Raw genomic sequence first — 17961 nt, 5'->3', positions numbered from 1 at the left:
CCCCAGGCCTCGGGCCCCTGCCCTGCCTTTCCCCTCACTCCTCCAGCATTTCCTGCTTCTCTCCACATGTTTTCCGTCATCGCCTTCTGCTTACCTTGTCCCATGGGTAGGTGCTCGCTCGTTGGATTCTCAGGCATTTTAGAACCGTGAGGTGGCAGCTTGTGTTTCCTATCGCTCTTGTACAAATCTCCATAAACATAGTGTCTTAAAACAGCATAAATTTATTCTCTTACAGTTCTGGAGATGAGAGATCTAAAATGGGTCGGAACGGTTGCATTCCTTCTGAGGCTTTGTGGGAGAGTCCATTCCTTGCTGTTCCCAGCTTCTAGAGGTTGCCTGCATGCCTTGGCTTGTGACCCCACCCCACTCCAACATCGTTTCTGTCATCACATCTCTTTCTTTGACTTTGATCCCCCTGCCTCCCTCTTATAAGGACCCTTGTAATTACTTACATTGGGCCCACCTGTATAATTCAGAATACTCTTCCCATCTCTAGATCCCTAACTTCATCACATCTTCAAAGCACCTTTTGTCACGTAAGGTAACATATTCACAGGTTCTGAGAATTAGGATGTGGACATCTTTGGGGGGCCTATCACACAGCTCTTGAAACTAGAGGGGTCACCTGCTTCAGCCTCAGTTTTCGGGCACAAAAAGTTTTCTTCCCCTCCCAACAACCCTCTCCCCTTTCCTTGGGGATGAAGTAGCAGCAGAGATCCAGGGAAGGGTTAAGGGATTTCCCAGAGGTTATGCAGCTACTCTAAGGGCAAATGGGGAGTACAGCTCTCCTTCTCACCATGGTAGACGGTCTCTCAGAAGGCTGAGAGTCACATTAAAATGGAAAACAAACAGAAACGAAAAACTAAATCTGTGTGTGTGTGTGTGAAGAGGTGTCAGTATTGAGTAAGAAAAAAAAAGTGCCCAACAGTGTGTATGATATAGTCTCATTAGCTTAAACAAGAGCTGCTTGTATATGCATTAAATTTGTGGCGGGAGACACAGGAAGCTTGTTATCTCTAGAGAGGGGAGTGGGGGGATGTAGAGGTACGTTTTACTTTATACACATGTGTGCGTTTATTGCTTTTATAATAAAAAATGAATACTGAAATGGGAGTCAAGATCCAGAGAAAAGGAGAGAGTTCAGTTTTAAAGAGTTCTTAACTTGAAATTAAAGAGACAGATGATCTGGAAGACAGGCTGAAAGCAGACAGCAGGAGGGAGGCCGTGTTCATTTTGGCCAACATACGTGGCAGCCTTGTGGGCCTGTTTGGGGATGACTTCATTCCGGTTCCCAGCTCCTTTGGGGAAGATTCTGTTATTATCTAGGAGCAGTGCAGCTCAAAAAAGATTTGTGTAATGTCTTTAGGTTAAAAATCAGACGAAATATGGGAAACCACAGGATTTATCATCTGATGCTATTCCCTTTTCTTTGTGTTCTAAGTGTAACTTTGTGAACTTGTGGCTAGAGCCTTGGACTATTCTGACTTTACAGTGTAAGGAGAAATTCAGGAAAACCGTATTTCTGGATTAGTCTGAAGCAAATATGTTGATCCACTTTTTCCACGTTCTAAGGAAATATGCTGCGTGTACTGAGGCTTATAAAAGTGAGTTTCCCAGCAGAGTAATCTGCTTCCGGCTGCTCTTCCATGTGTGGCCTGTGGTGTCAGAAGGAGCAGAAAGCAAACTTGCCTTTCATTTCCCCGCCCCTTCCTCTTGCTAGAAAACTGTCATAATAAGCTAACGCCACTGTAGCAGATTCGGAAATACAGGAGAACAAGTCATCCATAACCCCACCACCCAGAGGTAGCCACTTTTAAGATTTTGATGTTTTCATGTTTGTGTGTGTATTTATAAGCTTACTTGGGACTTTATAGCTTACGTTTTCATGTCTGTGTGTGTATTTATAAGCATACTTGGGATTGTAGTAGGTATAGTTTGAGTTTAGTTTTTTTTTTTTTGTATGAGTCTAGTTTTAATTTAACCCAATGGATTGAATAGCTCCTCATGTCATTTTACAGTTCTTTTTAATGTCAGTATTTAAAAATTATGATTTGGAACCATATAGTATTCCATCATAAAGGCTGTACCATAACTTAACCCTTCCAACTTTTAATTCAGGATTTCAGGCTTTTTTGTCTGTGGCTAATTTATGGTTTGGGGGCAATTCAAGAATCTCTGACAGAGTGAAATAAGTCAGAAAGAGAAAAACAAATACCGTATGCTAACACATGTATATGGAATCTAAAAAAAAAAAAGTGGTCATGAAGAACCTAGGGGAAGATGGGAATAAAGATGCAGACCTAGTAGAGAATGGACTTGAGGATATGGGGAGGGGGAAGGGTAAGCTGGGACAAAGTGAGAGAATGGCATGGACATATATACACTACCAAAGGTAAGGTAGATAGCTAGTGGGAAGCAGCCGCATAGCACAGGGAGATCAGCTCGGTGCTTTGTGACCACCTAGAGGGGTGGGATAGGGAGGGTGGGAGGGAGGGAGACGCAAGACGGAAGAGATATGGGAACATAGGTATATGTATAACTGATTCACTTTGTTATAAAGCAGAAACTAACACACCGTTGTAAAGCAATTATACTCTAATAAAGATGTTAAAAAAAAAATCTCTAACACAAGTGAGGTAATGTGATTATAAATGTTTTCCTTCCATCCAGGTGGGTGAGGGTTTTGTATACATCCCACCCCATTCTACCTTGGGGTAGAATCAGACAGAATGAGTTTTTAAAAATTAGCTTTGGATAAGTTTTCTTCCTTGATTCCTTTGATCTTCTACCAAATTGTGGCCATCACAAGACTGTATGTTGGTGCAAAATTTAGTAAGTTATTCAGGATCATTTTTTTAAAATATTTATTTATTTTTGGCTGTGTTGGGTCTTCGTTTCTGTGTGAGGGCTTTCTCCAGTTGCGGCAAGTGGGGGCCACTCTTCATCGCGGTGCGCGGGCCTCTCACTATCGCGGCCTCTCTTGTTGCGGCGCACACGCTCCAGACGCGCAGGATCAGTAGTTGTGGCCTACGGGCCTAGTTGCTCCGCGGCATGTGGGATCTTCCCAGACCAGGGCTCGAACCCGTGTCCCCTGCATTGGCAGGCAGATTCCCAACCACTGCGCCACCAGGGAAGCCCCCAAGATCATTTTTACAATAGTTCTGTTTTCGTATTTAAGACCTCTCATATGTCTTTGAACTTGTGTTCTGTATTTACAATCAATTTCACAATGTTCATTTTCAGGGAAATTTTAGAGCGTGTTCATGCTGGGGTCATTTTTTCACGGCCTTATGGAACAACAGGAATGACGCTGTTGCATAATTGCACTTTATGAAGTTACATGGCTTGAATTCTTGTGTATTGACCTCCACATTCTACATTTTACTTTAGGTTCCTGTGTGCACTGATTATAAAATAAATAGCAGAACTATTCCCTGAAAGTTGAGAGGAAGCCACATCTTTTTCTTTTTTTTGTTTTTTTTTTTTTACATCTTTACTGGAGTATAATTGCTTTACAATGGTGTGTTAGTTTCTGCTTTATAACAAAGTGAATCAGTTATACATATACATATGTTCCCATATCTCTTCCGTCTTGCGTCTCCCTCCCTCCCACCCTCCCTATCCCACCCCTCTAGGTGGTCACAAAGCACCGAGCTGATCTCCCTATGCTATGCGGCTGCTTCCCACTAGCTATCTGCCTTACGTTTGTTAGGGTATATATGTCCATGCCACTCTCTCACTTTGTCGCAGCTTACCCTTCCCCCTCCCCATATCCTCAAGTCCATTCTCTAGTAGGTCTGTGTCTTTATTCCCGTCTTACCCCTAGGTTCTTCATGACATTTTCTTTTTCTTAGATTCCATATATATGTGTTAGCATACGGTATTTGTCTTTCTCTTTCTGACTTACTTCACTCTGTATAACAGACTCTAGGTCCATCCACCTCACTACAAATAACTCAATTTCGTTTCTTTTTATGGCTGAATAATACTCCATTGTATATATGTGCCACATCTTCTTTATCCACTCATCTCCAAAATTTACAAGCAGCTCATGCAGCTCAATATCAAAAAAACAAACAACCCAATCCAAAAATGGGCAGAAGACCTAAATAGACATTTCTCCAAAGAAGATATACAGATTGCCAACAAACACATGAAAGAATGCTCAACATCACCCATCATTAGAGAAATGCAAATCAAAACTCCAGTGAGGTATCACCTCACACCAGTCAGAATGGCCATCATCAAAAAATCTAGAAACAATAAATGCTGGAGAGGGTGTGGAGAAAAGGGAACCCTCTTGCACTGTTGGTGGGAACGTAAATTGATACAGCCACTGTGGAGAACAGTATGGAGGGTCCTTAAAAAACTACAAATAGAACTACCATATGACCCAGCAATCCCACTACTGGGCCTACACCCTGGGAAGCCACATCTTGATGAAAAGTTCATCTTTGTCTGAAGCCAGTATTACAGGTCATTTCCAAGGCCCCATAGATAAACTCTTCACACCCTTGTTTTACAGAGGAGGGCACAGGCTCAGAGGACACATTTGTTTACCTCTAATTTATAAGCGTGCCCTCCTCTCAGGCCTCATTTTCCTTTCTGAGAAGTGACAGGGCTGGCGCCCTACGTCGGCCTGCACACTTGCTGTTTGGACCTTGGGAGCCCCTGGGCTCGAGGTGTGCAGAGCAGAAGCGCCTCTGAACCCAGCAGCTCGCTCGACTGTTCACCAGCCTGGCTTTGCTCTGTCTAGTTTCTAGATTGGGCTTCTAGTAAGATTTTATCTATGAGAGAAAGTGGAAGCATGCAGGGGTAGGGAGCCTTGTGCAATTCAAATAGAAGTTTGAAAACAACTGCTCCACATGACTACCCGACCCCAGGCCCCAGGCAGGGAGGGTTCAGCCCTGCACACAGGACACCCCGCACAGGGTGCCTGGGGATGATGCTGGGCACTGCTTGTCGAGTTGCTAAGGTTTCTTTTGGCTCTAACTTGGCACCCCTCTCCCTGCCAGGTGGTGGCTGAGCCAGGTGAGGGCGGGTTTCTTGACTCTTGGTCTAAATGACCCATTGCTCTGGCTACATCAGGAAGTGGGAGGGATCCAAGGTTGGGGTGACCTCTGGACCAGGAAGCCTTTGTCACTGCCTCACCTAGTCCTTGATTTTCTAAAGAATCACAGCCACCTGCCCAGAGTTTACCCCACGATGGGAGGTGTTTATCTGTTCTTAGAGGCCCAAGTCTGTGTGTGCATAAGGTCCTTAGCCTCCCTGAGCCTGTTTTCTTTTTGGTAGAAATGGAGATAAAGCCTGTGACCTCAGACCACGTGTAAAGCTCTCAGCCCAGCACCTGTCACGCGGGAGACACACAGTAAATGATGGATAATGGCAATGGGCATTGAAAGCCTTCAAAAATGTGCTTTCTGTTTAACTCAGCAATGCCACAAATTGGAATTTATCTAAGGAGGTAATGCAATGCAAGGGTATCACAGTGGCCCTGGAGCAAAGTAAGTGTCCACTGGTTGGGGATTTTTAGTTAATGGTATATTCATAAGTGGAATGTTCTGCCGTCATTAAAAATGACAGGTAATTACATTTGACATTTCATGGCCCTTCCATTTCAGAAGCTCTCTTTCCTCCAGGTCATGTTGTTTCCAGTGTTTTGGTCCTGAGAGCCCTAGTCCCCACCTGTACATTTTTGATTCCTGGCCAGCCAAATATCGTTAAGCACTTTAATTTGCTTTCCCTACTAAACCACAGCACACCCCATGGATTAGGTCATGTCTTCCATTTTACTGAATAACGAACAAAAGTAAATGGTAAGAAACTAATTTCCTGCCTCCCCCTTCCCTACCCCAACTCCTATGCATCCTTCAAAACCAGGTTCCTGTGACGTCTCCTCCAATGGCTGCACCTGCAGCATAGTCAGCCATGTTGCCCTCGGCTCCCCAACACCTCTGTTAGCTACCTTCTCACTACACTGCAGTGGTTACCTGTGTGCTGGCCTGTCCGTGCCCTGCAGACTGTGAGCCCAGTAAGAGCAGGAACTGTCTTCTTCTTTTCTGTACCCAAGCATTTGGCGCATAGGAGGGAAACATCATTCAAGCAGTAGACAGTTACTAGCCTATACTTCCAGCTCTATCCCTCTTCTTGAGTTCCAGCCATGGCTTTCAGTTTCCAGCAACTACCCTACCTGCACATCATTCATAAGAAAGAGCGCTTACCATCTTAATTCCCAACCAGCTCCTTTATTTCTTCTTTTTTAAATTTTATTGGAGTATAGTTGATGTACAATGTTGTGTTAGTTTCAGGTGTACAGCAAAATGATTCAGTTATACATATACTCATTCTTTTTCAGATTCTTTTCTCATATAGGTTATCGCAGAATGTTGAGTAGAGTTCCCTGTGCTCTACAGCAGGTCCTTGTTGGTTATCTGTCTTATATATAGTAGTGTGTGTATGTTCATCCCAAGCTCCTGATTTATCCCTCCCCACCACGTTTCCCCTTTGGTAACCATAAGTTTGTTTTCAATGTCTGTACGTCTGTTTCTGTTTTGTAAATAGGTTCGTTTGTATCATTTTTTAAAATCAGACTCCACATATGAGTGATAGCATATGATATTTGCCTTTTTCTGGCTTACTTCACTCAGTGTGACAATCTCTAGGTCCATCCATGTTGCTGCAAATGGCATTGTTTCGTTCTTTTTTATGGCTGAGTAGTATTCTATTGTATATATGTACCACATCTTTTTCCATTCCTCTTGTCAGTGGACATTTAGGTTGTTTCCATGTCTTGGCTATCGTAAATAGTGCTGCAGCGCACGTATGGGTGCTGGGTGCACGTATCTTTTTGAATTATGGCTTTCTCCCCAACCAGCTCCTTTCTGAATTGTCCGTTGGGGTTTGAGGCATCGCTGTGTTCTCAACCACAGACTCTGGAATCCTCCCCTTATCTGCCCCATTTCCCCGCCCCACCCTCCCATCCAAGAAGCTGCCTTTCTGAACCTTCTCAGAGCTGCCCCGCCTCCGCCTTTAGTGGGTATGACTCACCTGGGGAGCATGTGGAAATGCAGCATCCTGGCTCCATCCCATGGATTCAGACTCCTTGGATCAGGAAACGAGTGAGGCTCCCACTGCCGGTGCTATAGCAAGTTTGCGCTGATAAATCTAGGAGCTGGTTGGCAGCTGAAGCAGAGATGATGGGTTAGGGGTAGAGAGAGGTACAGAAAAAGAAGGGAAAGGGGCTGAAAAGTTAGGTTAGCCCACCAAAACCTGCTGCCTAGGATTGCTGCAGTTGACTGAAATTTAGTAATCACTGAGCGTTCCCTTTATCCTTTCAATAAATATTTACTGGGTACCCACTGTGTGCCAAGCTGGAGAGTAATAGCTAACATTCATTGAGTGCTCCCTTTGTGCCAGGCTGGGATGGTTGTCCCAACAACCCCATGAGGGAAGCGAGGGGGCAGGAAGGTGAGCGGAGGCTCACGGTTGCACAGCTGGTGTGCGACTGCGCAGGACTGTGACCCGGAGCCCGGGCTCCTGACCGCTCTGTTGCAGTGAATGCTCCAAGGAGATCCAACAAGACAGCACTCCATCCTCCTGCCACTTACCTTCTAGTGGAATTCCTTAACAGGCTGTCATTCTATTTTAGTAAGTTGTTATTTTTTTTTTTTTTTTTTTTTGCGGTACGCGGGCCTCTCACTGCTGTGTCCTCTCCCACTGCGGAGCACAGGCTCCGGACGCGCAGGCTCAACGGCCATGGCTCACGGGCCCAGCTGCTCCGCGGTATGCGGGATCCTCCCAGACCGGGGCACGAACCCGTGTCCCCTGCATCGGCAGGCAGACTCTCAACCACTGCGCCGCCAGGGAAGCCCGTAAGTTGTTATTATAGAAACCAGCTAGCCGTGTTCATCATTTCTTTCTTTAAAAAAGAAGAAATTAAATCCTGAAGGCATGGTTCATCAGAAGGCAAAGGAGAGAAGCCACATCTGTCCTGAACCAAGCTCCCACAAATGAGTTACAGAGCATGTTCCACTCGTTCCCAGTTTTTTGGTTTTTGTTTTTACTTTCCGGTGTTCAAAGTTTTTTAAAAAGTCTTTAATTCAGCAGATGTGAGATTTGGCAGATAGAAACAGGATAGAGTAGGTTGGGAGTGAATCTATATATGGGAAGAGAAAATGCACTGAGAAAAAATAATTAATAGTTGGGATGTGTTCAAATTCATGCTTTGCAGGGAGGCCCTGTTTTGGTTGGTGAGTCATCTGTTTTTTGTTTTTTTTTTTTTGGTAAGAGTGACATTAAATGGCTATGATTGTCCTAATGCTGAACTGGGGGAAGCAGCACTAATATTGGTATGAAGTTTCAAAGTAAAATACTAACTAGAATATGCTCACAGCTCTGAGCTGGTATAGGCTTGTGTAAAAGGCCTATAAGAAATTAGAAACATTCAGTCTGTTTTTAAATTGCATTCAATACATTTTTGTGAAGAATGTTTCCATAAAAGACTAACGTGCTGTTGGTGGCAATAAAGAATGTGGTGTCTTCGCAGAAGCGATGGCATAATAATTGCACATTCGTGTAGCACTTTATAAAGTTTAGCAAGTACTTTTTAACAGCGTGGGTTTTCACAGAGACTTTTAACCTGTTCGCTCATTTTTATTTCATCACAAAGAAATGGGGCAACTAAAAGAAACCAAGCCTTCTTGGAGAAATAAATGTCTGCTTCCAGGGCTAGGGCAGGGAGGGAACATGAGCCCGCAAGAAGACGTGCTCCGAGGATGATGGGGACGTGTCGAAAGTTCTCGGGAGCCTGCCTGATAGGGCTCCCACTGAGCAAATCAGGGATGAGTTGGGCATCAAAATAAATAGTAGTAAAGGATTATAACTTCTTGAATAAAATGAGAATCCATGAGTGCCTACTAAGGTAAACGAATGAATAAATACATTGGGGAAGAAGGAACACTCCTCTTTATATTAGAAAGTCAACTAAAAAAATGCAGAAGGAATGATGGAATTGGAAAAGTCACCACTTACCAACCATCATAATAATTGGTTCAGGCAAGAATCATGAATGGATGTTAAAAGTAGGGTATTCAAGTTTGAGGAGTATTGTGACGTTTATATACTCTCAGAGTACATCCCCACAAAGTACTTTTTCATGACAAAAGGCAAAATGGTAACTGTACAGTGGAGAACCCGGGCAGACGCCACCTTGACCAAATGATCCGAGTAAACATTGCTGGTGATGGGACTAGCGGGCTGCCTCCTGACGGGACAGGTGTTCGGGGCAGGACCTCAGCGCTAGTCTGTGGTGTCCCTGCCAAACGTACATTACCCAAAGCTAATCTTGAGGAAGCATCAGACAAGCCCAGATTGGGGAACAAAATAACTAGAGATGAAGGAAAGTAACCAGTGACTGCAACACGTGATCTTAGGTTTTCTTTTGCTATAAAGATATTGTTGGGACAAAGGAGAGCATCTCAATAAGGTCTATAGGTTAGACATGGTATTGTTTCAGTGTCAGTTCTCTGACTTTGATAGTTATACTGTGGTTATGCAAGAGAATTCCTTGTTTTCAGGAAATACACACTGAAGTATTTAAAGAGAAGGAAGGGAAGAGGGGAGGGAAGAAGGAAGGAAGGATTTCCTGAGAAGGGGCACTGTTGTCACAAGGGTTAAAGCACAGAGTCAGCCCCTCAGCCCAGGCTTCAAGTGAGGGAGGTGGGCACTTCCCCAGCGAGTGCCAGCAGCTCCCTGGGAAGGCCAGAGCCGGAGCCTTGCCTCTCTCTACCCGTGGTGTTCTGTCTGTACCGAGACACCACACCTTTCCTGGGGCTGTCCCCTGGCCTAGAATGCCCCCTTCCCTCCTCCCCACCTGCCCAGAAAAAGGCCCAGCTGAGAGATTTAGAGGAAGGAGAAGCAGAGGTGGGGTTAGGAGCCCGGCGCAGCCTCCAACCTGAAAGGGAGTGGCGCCGCACAAGGGGACAGAAGCCACATGACCCCCACCTCAGTTTCCTCACCTCCACAATGACGGCATGGACTGGATGGTTTCTGGGGCCCTTTCTGCTACTTTGCGTGAATTTGTCTCCCTCTGACAGCCTCTCCAAAAGCCCCCCAAAAGCTCTCCCTTGGCCTCAGGAAAGAGGCTGTGTTCCCAGCCCCTGAGAGATTGATTTTTGGAGTGCCTTCCTGAGGTATGTACCTTCTGCAGATCATGTGTTCAGACTTGTGGAATGTTGCGTTGATCTCTGCCCGCCCTGTGAGTTTTCAGTAAATCCACAGTGTACTGTTTGGAGGGTCAGTCAATTTGCTCTTTCCTGCAGCACGTGGATTGGGCAATTACCATGTCCCAGACCCGTGCCCGGCATGGGGGGGACCAGTGAGGAAACACAGGGCCTGCTGTTGAGCAGATGGTGCACGTCCTGGCACCTGATAGGACGGTTTCTGTAAAGCCACTTGTCCCTGTGACTGGAAAGTAGTAGGTAAAAGAACCAGAAGCCCCCACTTTGCTCCTGGTCAGTTGTATGAACTCGTATCAGCTGGATAACCTCTGTGAGCCTCAGTCTCTTCACCCATTCAAAGGGAATAGCGATCTCACTCCACTGCCTACCTGCCCGCCTTGCAGAGCTGTGGCCCTTCAGTGGGAGAGTTCTATGTAGAGCTTTGCATATATGAGGCAGTCCTGTCCTTTTTCCCTCAACGTGCATATATGGAAGTGCTTTGAAAAACAGGTGTCATTTTTTATTGAAGTATAGTTGATGCACGATATTATATAAGTTATAAATGTAGGGTCTTAAACACAGAGAGAATGACAGCTTGTCTCTACCTTCTCCTGAGCTTGAAAGAGACAGCATCGCGAGGGCAATAGGGTAAAGCGCAGGAGAATGAAGCACCGATGGCTCCCCTGTGCCAACTTGTGGCTCCGACCTGGTCCTTGGTCACGGGATTGCGTGTGTCTTGTCCTTGCAGTGCACCAGGTGGCCGAGCGCGTGGAGGCCCTGGGGCAGTTTGTCATGAAGACCAGAAGGACCCTCAAAGGCCACGGGAACAAGGTTCTGTGCATGGACTGGTGCAAGGATAAGAGGAGGATCGTGAGCTCCTCGCAGGTACGTCACACCTGTCAGGTGATGGTGGGCACATTTCTGATTGTAAGCTGAAGGGAAAGAGCCGTCCTTTTCAAAAGACCCTCTCCGAATGCTATGTCTCTGCCTGTTCGCCAAAGGACACGAGTTACCCCGGTAAGAATTCTCTGGCATACTTGAAAACTTCACTCATTTGGGTAGATTTGAAATTAGTAATAACTGAAATATTATAAACTCTGTTTTACAAACCATTCAAAAATTTTCTTCCTGAGTATATTTCAAGGTCTTATTTGTAAGTGAAACCATTTTTAAATTAGGGGTTTTTTTCCTCCAAGTTGAGGGCGTAAGTGGTTGAAGTGCCATTGTGGCTTCTTTCAGTTTAAGAGTTTAGCAGTTTTTATGCCTTAAAGAACAAATTTAAACTATGTATTTTGTGACGTATACTTCTTTCATTCACTTTATATAGCTGACATGGTTTATTTTTACATCTTATGGATTAGTTATTAAACTGCTACATAACAAATTACCCCCAAGTTTAACAACTTACACAGTGAATATTTCGTATCTTACGTGGTTTCTGAGAGTGAGGAATCAGGAGCAGCTCAGCCGGATAGTTCTGGCTCAGGGTGTCTCACAAGGTTGCAGTCAAGATGTTGGTCAGGGATGCAGTCATTAGACAGTTTGGCTAAGGCAGAAGCTCGCTTCCAAAATGGCTCACTCACATGGCTCTTGGCTGAAGGCCTTAGCTCCTCACCGTGTGGACCTTTCCATCGGGCTGCTCACGACGTGGTAGCTGGCCTCCACCAGAGCAGGAGAGGGAGACAAAGGCAGAAGCCGTGCTGTCTTTGATGACCTGGCCTCAGAAGTGACATTCCTTCCGTTCTGCATTCCACTGGTCACACAGACCAACACCGATATAATGACGGAGGGGCCTGGACAAGGACATGTCTTTCAGGAGGCTAGCTACTACTGCTTAGTGCTTTTTATGTCTATTTTGATGTTACATTCGTTGAACATAAAACCATAAACTGAAGTCATATATTTTTATGGCCAGTTTACCGCCCCCCCCAACCCCTGCCTCTGCCTTTAGTCCAGCTTTTTCAAAGGAAAATTTGGTTTTTATTTATAACCCTTTTAAGTATCAAAACTGTACATATTCTAAATAATCCATGAGTTCTAATATCTCTGTCGGTACTATGTTTGATAGGACAGGTGTTATTAATCTCCTGTATTACCTACAAATCTAGTATATCACGTTGCACTTGCTTTTTTAATGTTCATAAAAAAATTTAATGTATCAGTTATGTATTTAACTGGAAAAAAGAAAAGGTTTTTACCCCTACCACCCTGTTACAATCATTATTATCTTAGAGCACCTCTTTCTAGACTTTTTTCCAAAGGCTCCTTTTTACAGAGTGGTTGTTGAGATGTACATGTTGCCACCTAGCCTTTTAGACTTTTTTTTTAATCCTTAAAAGGATACCATATGTTGGACTTTCTGTCGCTCGTGTACCACTCTTACTAGAGAGGGTGGGAGAGGAGGAGGGATGCTTCAGCACTGCCGACTGACTCCATCCATCCACCTCTACTGCAGAGGGAGTCGGAGAGGTGGGTGGGGGAAGGGAGGAAGGTGGGAAACAGCAGAAGGGCTCTGGAACAGACTTTGAGTGACTCAGAGCAGCCTTTCTCCCTTAAAAGGCAGGAAATTCATCTGCCTGACTGAGTGGGTTGGGTTTTGGGGTGGAGGCACAGTCTCTCCAGGTACGTAGGCCCCTGGTGTCTGTGCTCACGGAGGGACCACATTTAGTTATGAGACTGCTTTTAGCGTCTTGGTTGCCTTTCTCTCTCCAGAGCGCACAGTAGGTGGGCGGTGGAGCCAGGCAGGCGGGCTGTGCGGTGGAGGAAGCCTCTGAAGGGAATGCTGACTTGGGTGATACACTGAGTCTCTACCCCCCCCCCCCCGCCCCGCCGCAGCCCTCTGCTCTGTTATCTAATTCACCCACACAGCATGTATGGGCGTTTAGTCAGAAAAATTAGAAGCACAAATGTGCTTAGGAGTCTTAAAAGGCCCCAAACCGCAGACTTTGCCTTTGATCACAGCCTCTCAGTCCCACACAGCGTGAATATGGAAATCCTCCATCAGATCAAGTGAAGCAAGCAGCTGTGTCATTTTCATTACTCAGACCTTGCTGGTGCCCCTAAGTGGCATTCACCTCACTCGCCAGATCTGGCTCCAAATGGCTTGAGTGATTAAAAAAAATCAAGCCTGCGGTAGAGGCTGCAGATTCTCCATCCCTGAGGATGTGGGGGGGGACCCATGTGCTGAAGGAGGTCGGCTCAGCCGTCCTCCTCCACTGCCAGCGGGAGCCTGGGGGCCCAGACAACCCTTACACCACGTTCTGGGTAGACGACTGCACTGCAGTGACCGGGGCTTACGTGGGTTTATCTCTGATGGGTTTGCATTACAAACAGATGGCATCATAGCCCCTCCCCACACTCCCTACTGGGGCTGCAGAAAGATTGCAGTGAAAGTGGCCGTGTTGTCTGTGGCATCGCCCAGAGCTCACCCTCCACAGGGAGTGCTCTTTGTTTCCGGAACAGCTGCCCACGGGGGTCCCCACCATCATAGGTGTGAGTCCCATGTTGTTTTGCAGGGTGGGTGGGGGTGAGGCTGTGATGTCCCTGAGCACCTGGGGGAGTCAGACTGATGTCAGACCCACCCAGTCCCCCTCCACAGCTTCCACACAGGGAGGGGGGCGAAGAGTGGGGTGGGGCTCTTACACGTTCCTGCAGGGAACGTGGACTCGGGCGAATGGTAGGGAGGACAGGCTGGGGAGGTGGGGTGGGGGGACCATTAGTTACTGTCAGGCGTCTGAAGGTAATTTCAGCTTTACCTTATCCCTGTATAACTTACTGACATTCGGGGTACGGTGGTGATGACAGTTTACCAACAATTTGTGCTTGGTTTATAATTGGCATAAAAGAAGTGTCTGAGTGTTGCTTTCTGTCATTGTATCTACACAAGGGATGCAAGGTTGAGAACTGAGACTTGCATCAGGCTGCAAAGTGCTGTCGCCACCCACTCCCATTTCTTCAAGGATGGGTTGGAGGGTCTTGATTGTCCAGATACTTGCTCTGGCTTTGCACTTGGCACTGCCCAGCTGGACTTGGCTTTCCATGAGGTTCTCAGCAGTTAACGTGTTAGGGCTTGTTGACAATTTTTGAACTGTTCACTCTTTTTTGTTTTTCTTCAAGTGTAGTTGAGGTACGATATTATATAAGTTACAGGTGTACAGTATAGTGACTCACAAGCTTTAAGGGTTATGTACTCCATTTATAATTATTATTAAATATTGGCTATATTCCCTGTGTTGTACACTATATCCTTGTAGCTTATGTTATACATAACAATTTGTACCTCTTCATCCCCTACCCCTATACTGCCCCTCCCCGCTTCCATCTCCCCAGTGGTGACCTCTAGCTTGTTCAACTGTTTACTCATTTCCTTCCAGGATGGGAAGGTGATCGTGTGGGATTCCTTCACTACTAACAAGGTAAGGCATTGTCCCTGGTGGATTGAGGCACTTCAGAACCCCAACCCTGTCCTCGTCCTCTCCAAGCACCCCACTACTGGTCTCCCTGCCCTTCAGGAGCCTATTTGGGGGTGCAAACCCCATGAAAGCCCACCCGTGTTCGGATGGTTCAGCAGCCCACTGTAGCATTCATTCCTCTCTTGAGCCGAACACCTCGCCCAGAGAAGAGCATGCAGGGCGAACATAGAGGGTGCCGATACGGAAACAGGAAAGGGCATGGCCCCGAAACTTGTCACATTCACACGTGCTACTACCGCATTTAGGATTTTTCTTCTGGCTGATGATAAGAGGTACCCAACCCCCAGTTTCCTCTCCCCTCTCTGTCTTCGACTAGACTCCATAGCACGTGGACTTGAGCAAACAGTGGGTGGGGAGCTGAGACCTCAGTGGGGTTAAACTGCTCTTCACAGGGATGCCGTGGAGTCTCAGCCCCTTGCAAGTCTGGCATAGGCATGTACTGCTCCAAGTGAGACCTAAGTTTAGACTTGTAATGAAACAGAAAGGCCAGAATCTATGTGTACGTGCGCTTGCATGCCTGCATCGTGTTGGCATTTGCAGTAACAAGTACTGTATATTAAATATGGACTCCAGTGTTTACTTAGAAAGAAAGTCTTCCTTTTCACTTTATAAAAAAGAAACCTATTATCTGTCTCAAATTGAACAGCGTCCTTATTCCGCATTATTGAACGTGTTCAGTAAGTGTCATAATAGGCAGTTGTTATACAACCTGCTCAAGGGGGCCCAGAACCATCTTGTAGAGCAGAGTCCGGAATGGTCAGGCCCCTGGGGAATAATAAAAATGACAACGTAACAATTTGCAGAGGGCTTTCCTATACATCACTCTGCCTCTCCAGAACTCCTCAGCATCTTCAGGGGTGGGGCTAGGGGGTTGCTTCTGTTTATGCCTTAGCATGGCGTAGAGCACACGCCTCCTGATGTCTGGGGAGCCATTGGGTTGCCGCTTGTGGTCCCTGGCAGGGCCATAGTTATCACTTGTCAGCAAAGGGGCCGGGATGCCCTGTGCTGAGAGTGGCCACTCGTTCGTGGAAGTAGGTTACTCATGATGTCTGAAGGGCTACTACTCCATGAGTGACAAAGAACTTTGACAGGCAGTATCAAGGCCCATGTCTCCCCACGAAAACACAGAGAATCATAACAGGAAAGAAGACCAGCACTTGAATGTACTTTACAAACCATCTAGTCCCATCCTCTCCCTTCCCAGACGGAGAAGGAGAATGAGGTAAGACCATGGCCAGCCTGTGTGAGGCTGCACATCTCGCTGGTGTTAGAACCAGGTCCAGGGCCCATGGCTCCCATGGAAACAGGGCCACAGACTCAGAAGTTTTTTGAATCATGCCTGCGTTGCTTATATGCGTGCAGGAGAATACGGGTGACTCAGACCCCAGCCAGGAGCCGAGGACTTACACCTCCTCTGAATGCTTCCATGTTACAGGTTTCCTTTTCTCCCAGAGCACAGCCCTAATCCCCCTCCCCAAGCCCACCCCCATTCCTACCTGCCCAGGAATGATTTAAGACCCACAGAGGACAGAGGCTCTTGCGTACTCACTCACAGGTAAACAAACTTGTAACATACATGTAAAAAATCATTCAAGAGTACGTTTTTAAAATAGAGGGAATCTGAGTAAATAAGGCGAAGCACATACGTATGTGAGACGGATCTTTCAAAGAAAATGAGCCCCAATATTCATTCAGAACAGCAGGGGGAGTACAACAGTAAGAAAGAAGTAAGACGTTACGGATATTCTTTTGCTAGTTGAGATTTTTAACTTTTAGAGTGTATGACATAAAGCTTGGTTGATTATAGAGGATCTGAGTCTCCTCATCAGTCTCAGCCCAAACCACTGACCTTTGAAACTAGAAAGTAATTTGGTAGACGCTTCAGTGATTTTACTTGGTAAAAACTGACGCTTGTGTAGCAGTGCCCTCGTTCATCGCGTGCATGGTGTGTGCTGTGTTGCAGGAGCACGCGGTCACAATGCCCTGCACGTGGGTGATGGCGTGTGCGTATGCCCCATCGGGATGTGCCATTGCATGCGGGTAAGTATGGGTGACACAGCAGCGTTTCACATGTCCTGTTGGCCATAAAATACTGTTCTATGACCTCTCTCCTGGAGGTCAGGTTAATATCTTTAGTCTCTACTTCCTTCAGAGGTGAGAACTCACAGGATGTGTCCCAAAACCTCCATCACAGATCACAGTGTTAGACTGTCCAGTGGCCAAAACCCCAGGCAAAGACACTCCCAACAGACAGGACATTCCAGGGCCTTAGAGATCACCTCCCAGTAGCGAAGGGCAAAGGCCAGACCTTCCATTAAGTAAGGTTAATTCTTCAGTACTCAGTAGGAATGATAAATACTCTACATTTTAAAAAACCCTCGGGTAATATGTTTCTAATCAGGCATTAATTCTAGCAAATGCATAGAGTTGGATGGGTTATACAAATTTCTCAATATTTGCTGTTGAGATATCAGATGTCTAGCACCAAATTACAAAAAGAACACATTGGGTATATCCTTCTGTGATATATGATGAATATAATGATATAGCACACAATGTCTTCAATAGTAGTTCAGAAAATGATTCTGTAGGCTATTTCTTATTTTAACCCTCACTACATGAAACCCAGTGGAAGGATTTCCAGGAGGACAGGGGGACAGTCAGGGGTGAGAATAATTTTACAAGGCCCAGGTAGACAGCTTTTTTGGTGACACCCGGTTCAGAGAGAGTACAGAGTGGAGGAATGGCTGGTGCCTTAATCTCTTGTCATCTCTGTTTCCCAGGTCCTGGCATGTGGTAGATGGTCAAGACCTGCATTGGCTGTCTCACAGGCTGATATAAAAACCAAAGTAGAAGTTCAAGGTGTGAATATTTGGGAAAGCACTTTTTAAAATATCAGGAGTCCCATGGATGAGGAGAGAGCAGAAAAACTAAACTGAGAAAGACTGAGTCCTCATCTTAGATAAAAGCACCGTCTGCCCTACTCAGACCATGTTGCGATTCATTTTGAGTTTCCAGTGATAATCTAACATAGTGTTTCCCAGCTATGGCTTTGTGACATCCCTGTAACTCCATTATCACACAGATCCACACCTATGTCATATTCTCTAAATGTCGTTACAGGTGACAAAAGGGTGTTTTTCTCTTCATCTGGGTCTATCTCTCAGTTGGTTCCAGACTTGAAAGCTAAAACTCCACCAGTATATACACAATTCCCTTCTCAAAAAAATGTGTCAGTTGATTTTATATACATATATGTGTATTTTTTTATT

At 45.8% G+C, this 17961-nt stretch overlaps 1 protein-coding gene across 6 annotated transcripts in view; it reads left to right on the top strand.

Annotated features, from left to right (window-relative positions):
• The window catches only part of GNB5 (G protein subunit beta 5), a 50376-nt gene that overhangs the window by 9479 nt on the left and 22936 nt on the right, over positions 1–17961 (top strand). For all 6 annotated transcript variants that reach the window (XR_003796041.1, XM_029239173.1, XM_029239174.1 and 3 more), the window contains 3 exons: positions 10966–11102; positions 14591–14632; positions 16653–16729. Coding sequence is in view for 5 of the 6 variants with exons in the window: in XM_029239173.1 (XP_029095006.1) it covers positions 10966–11102; positions 14591–14632; positions 16653–16729 (256 nt within the window). In the remaining variant the exon portion in view is untranslated. The remainder of the gene's footprint in view (positions 1–10965; positions 11103–14590; positions 14633–16652; positions 16730–17961) is intronic.

This window comes from Monodon monoceros, unplaced genomic scaffold (assembly GCF_005190385.1).
Source record: "Monodon monoceros isolate NGI ecotype Baffin Bay Population unplaced genomic scaffold, NGI_Narwhal_1 Super_Scaffold_21, whole genome shotgun sequence".
NCBI lineage: Eukaryota > Metazoa > Chordata > Mammalia > Artiodactyla > Monodontidae > Monodon > Monodon monoceros.
Note: the sequence above shows the minus strand (reverse complement) of the source record. Positions and strands in the feature narration are given on the sequence as shown.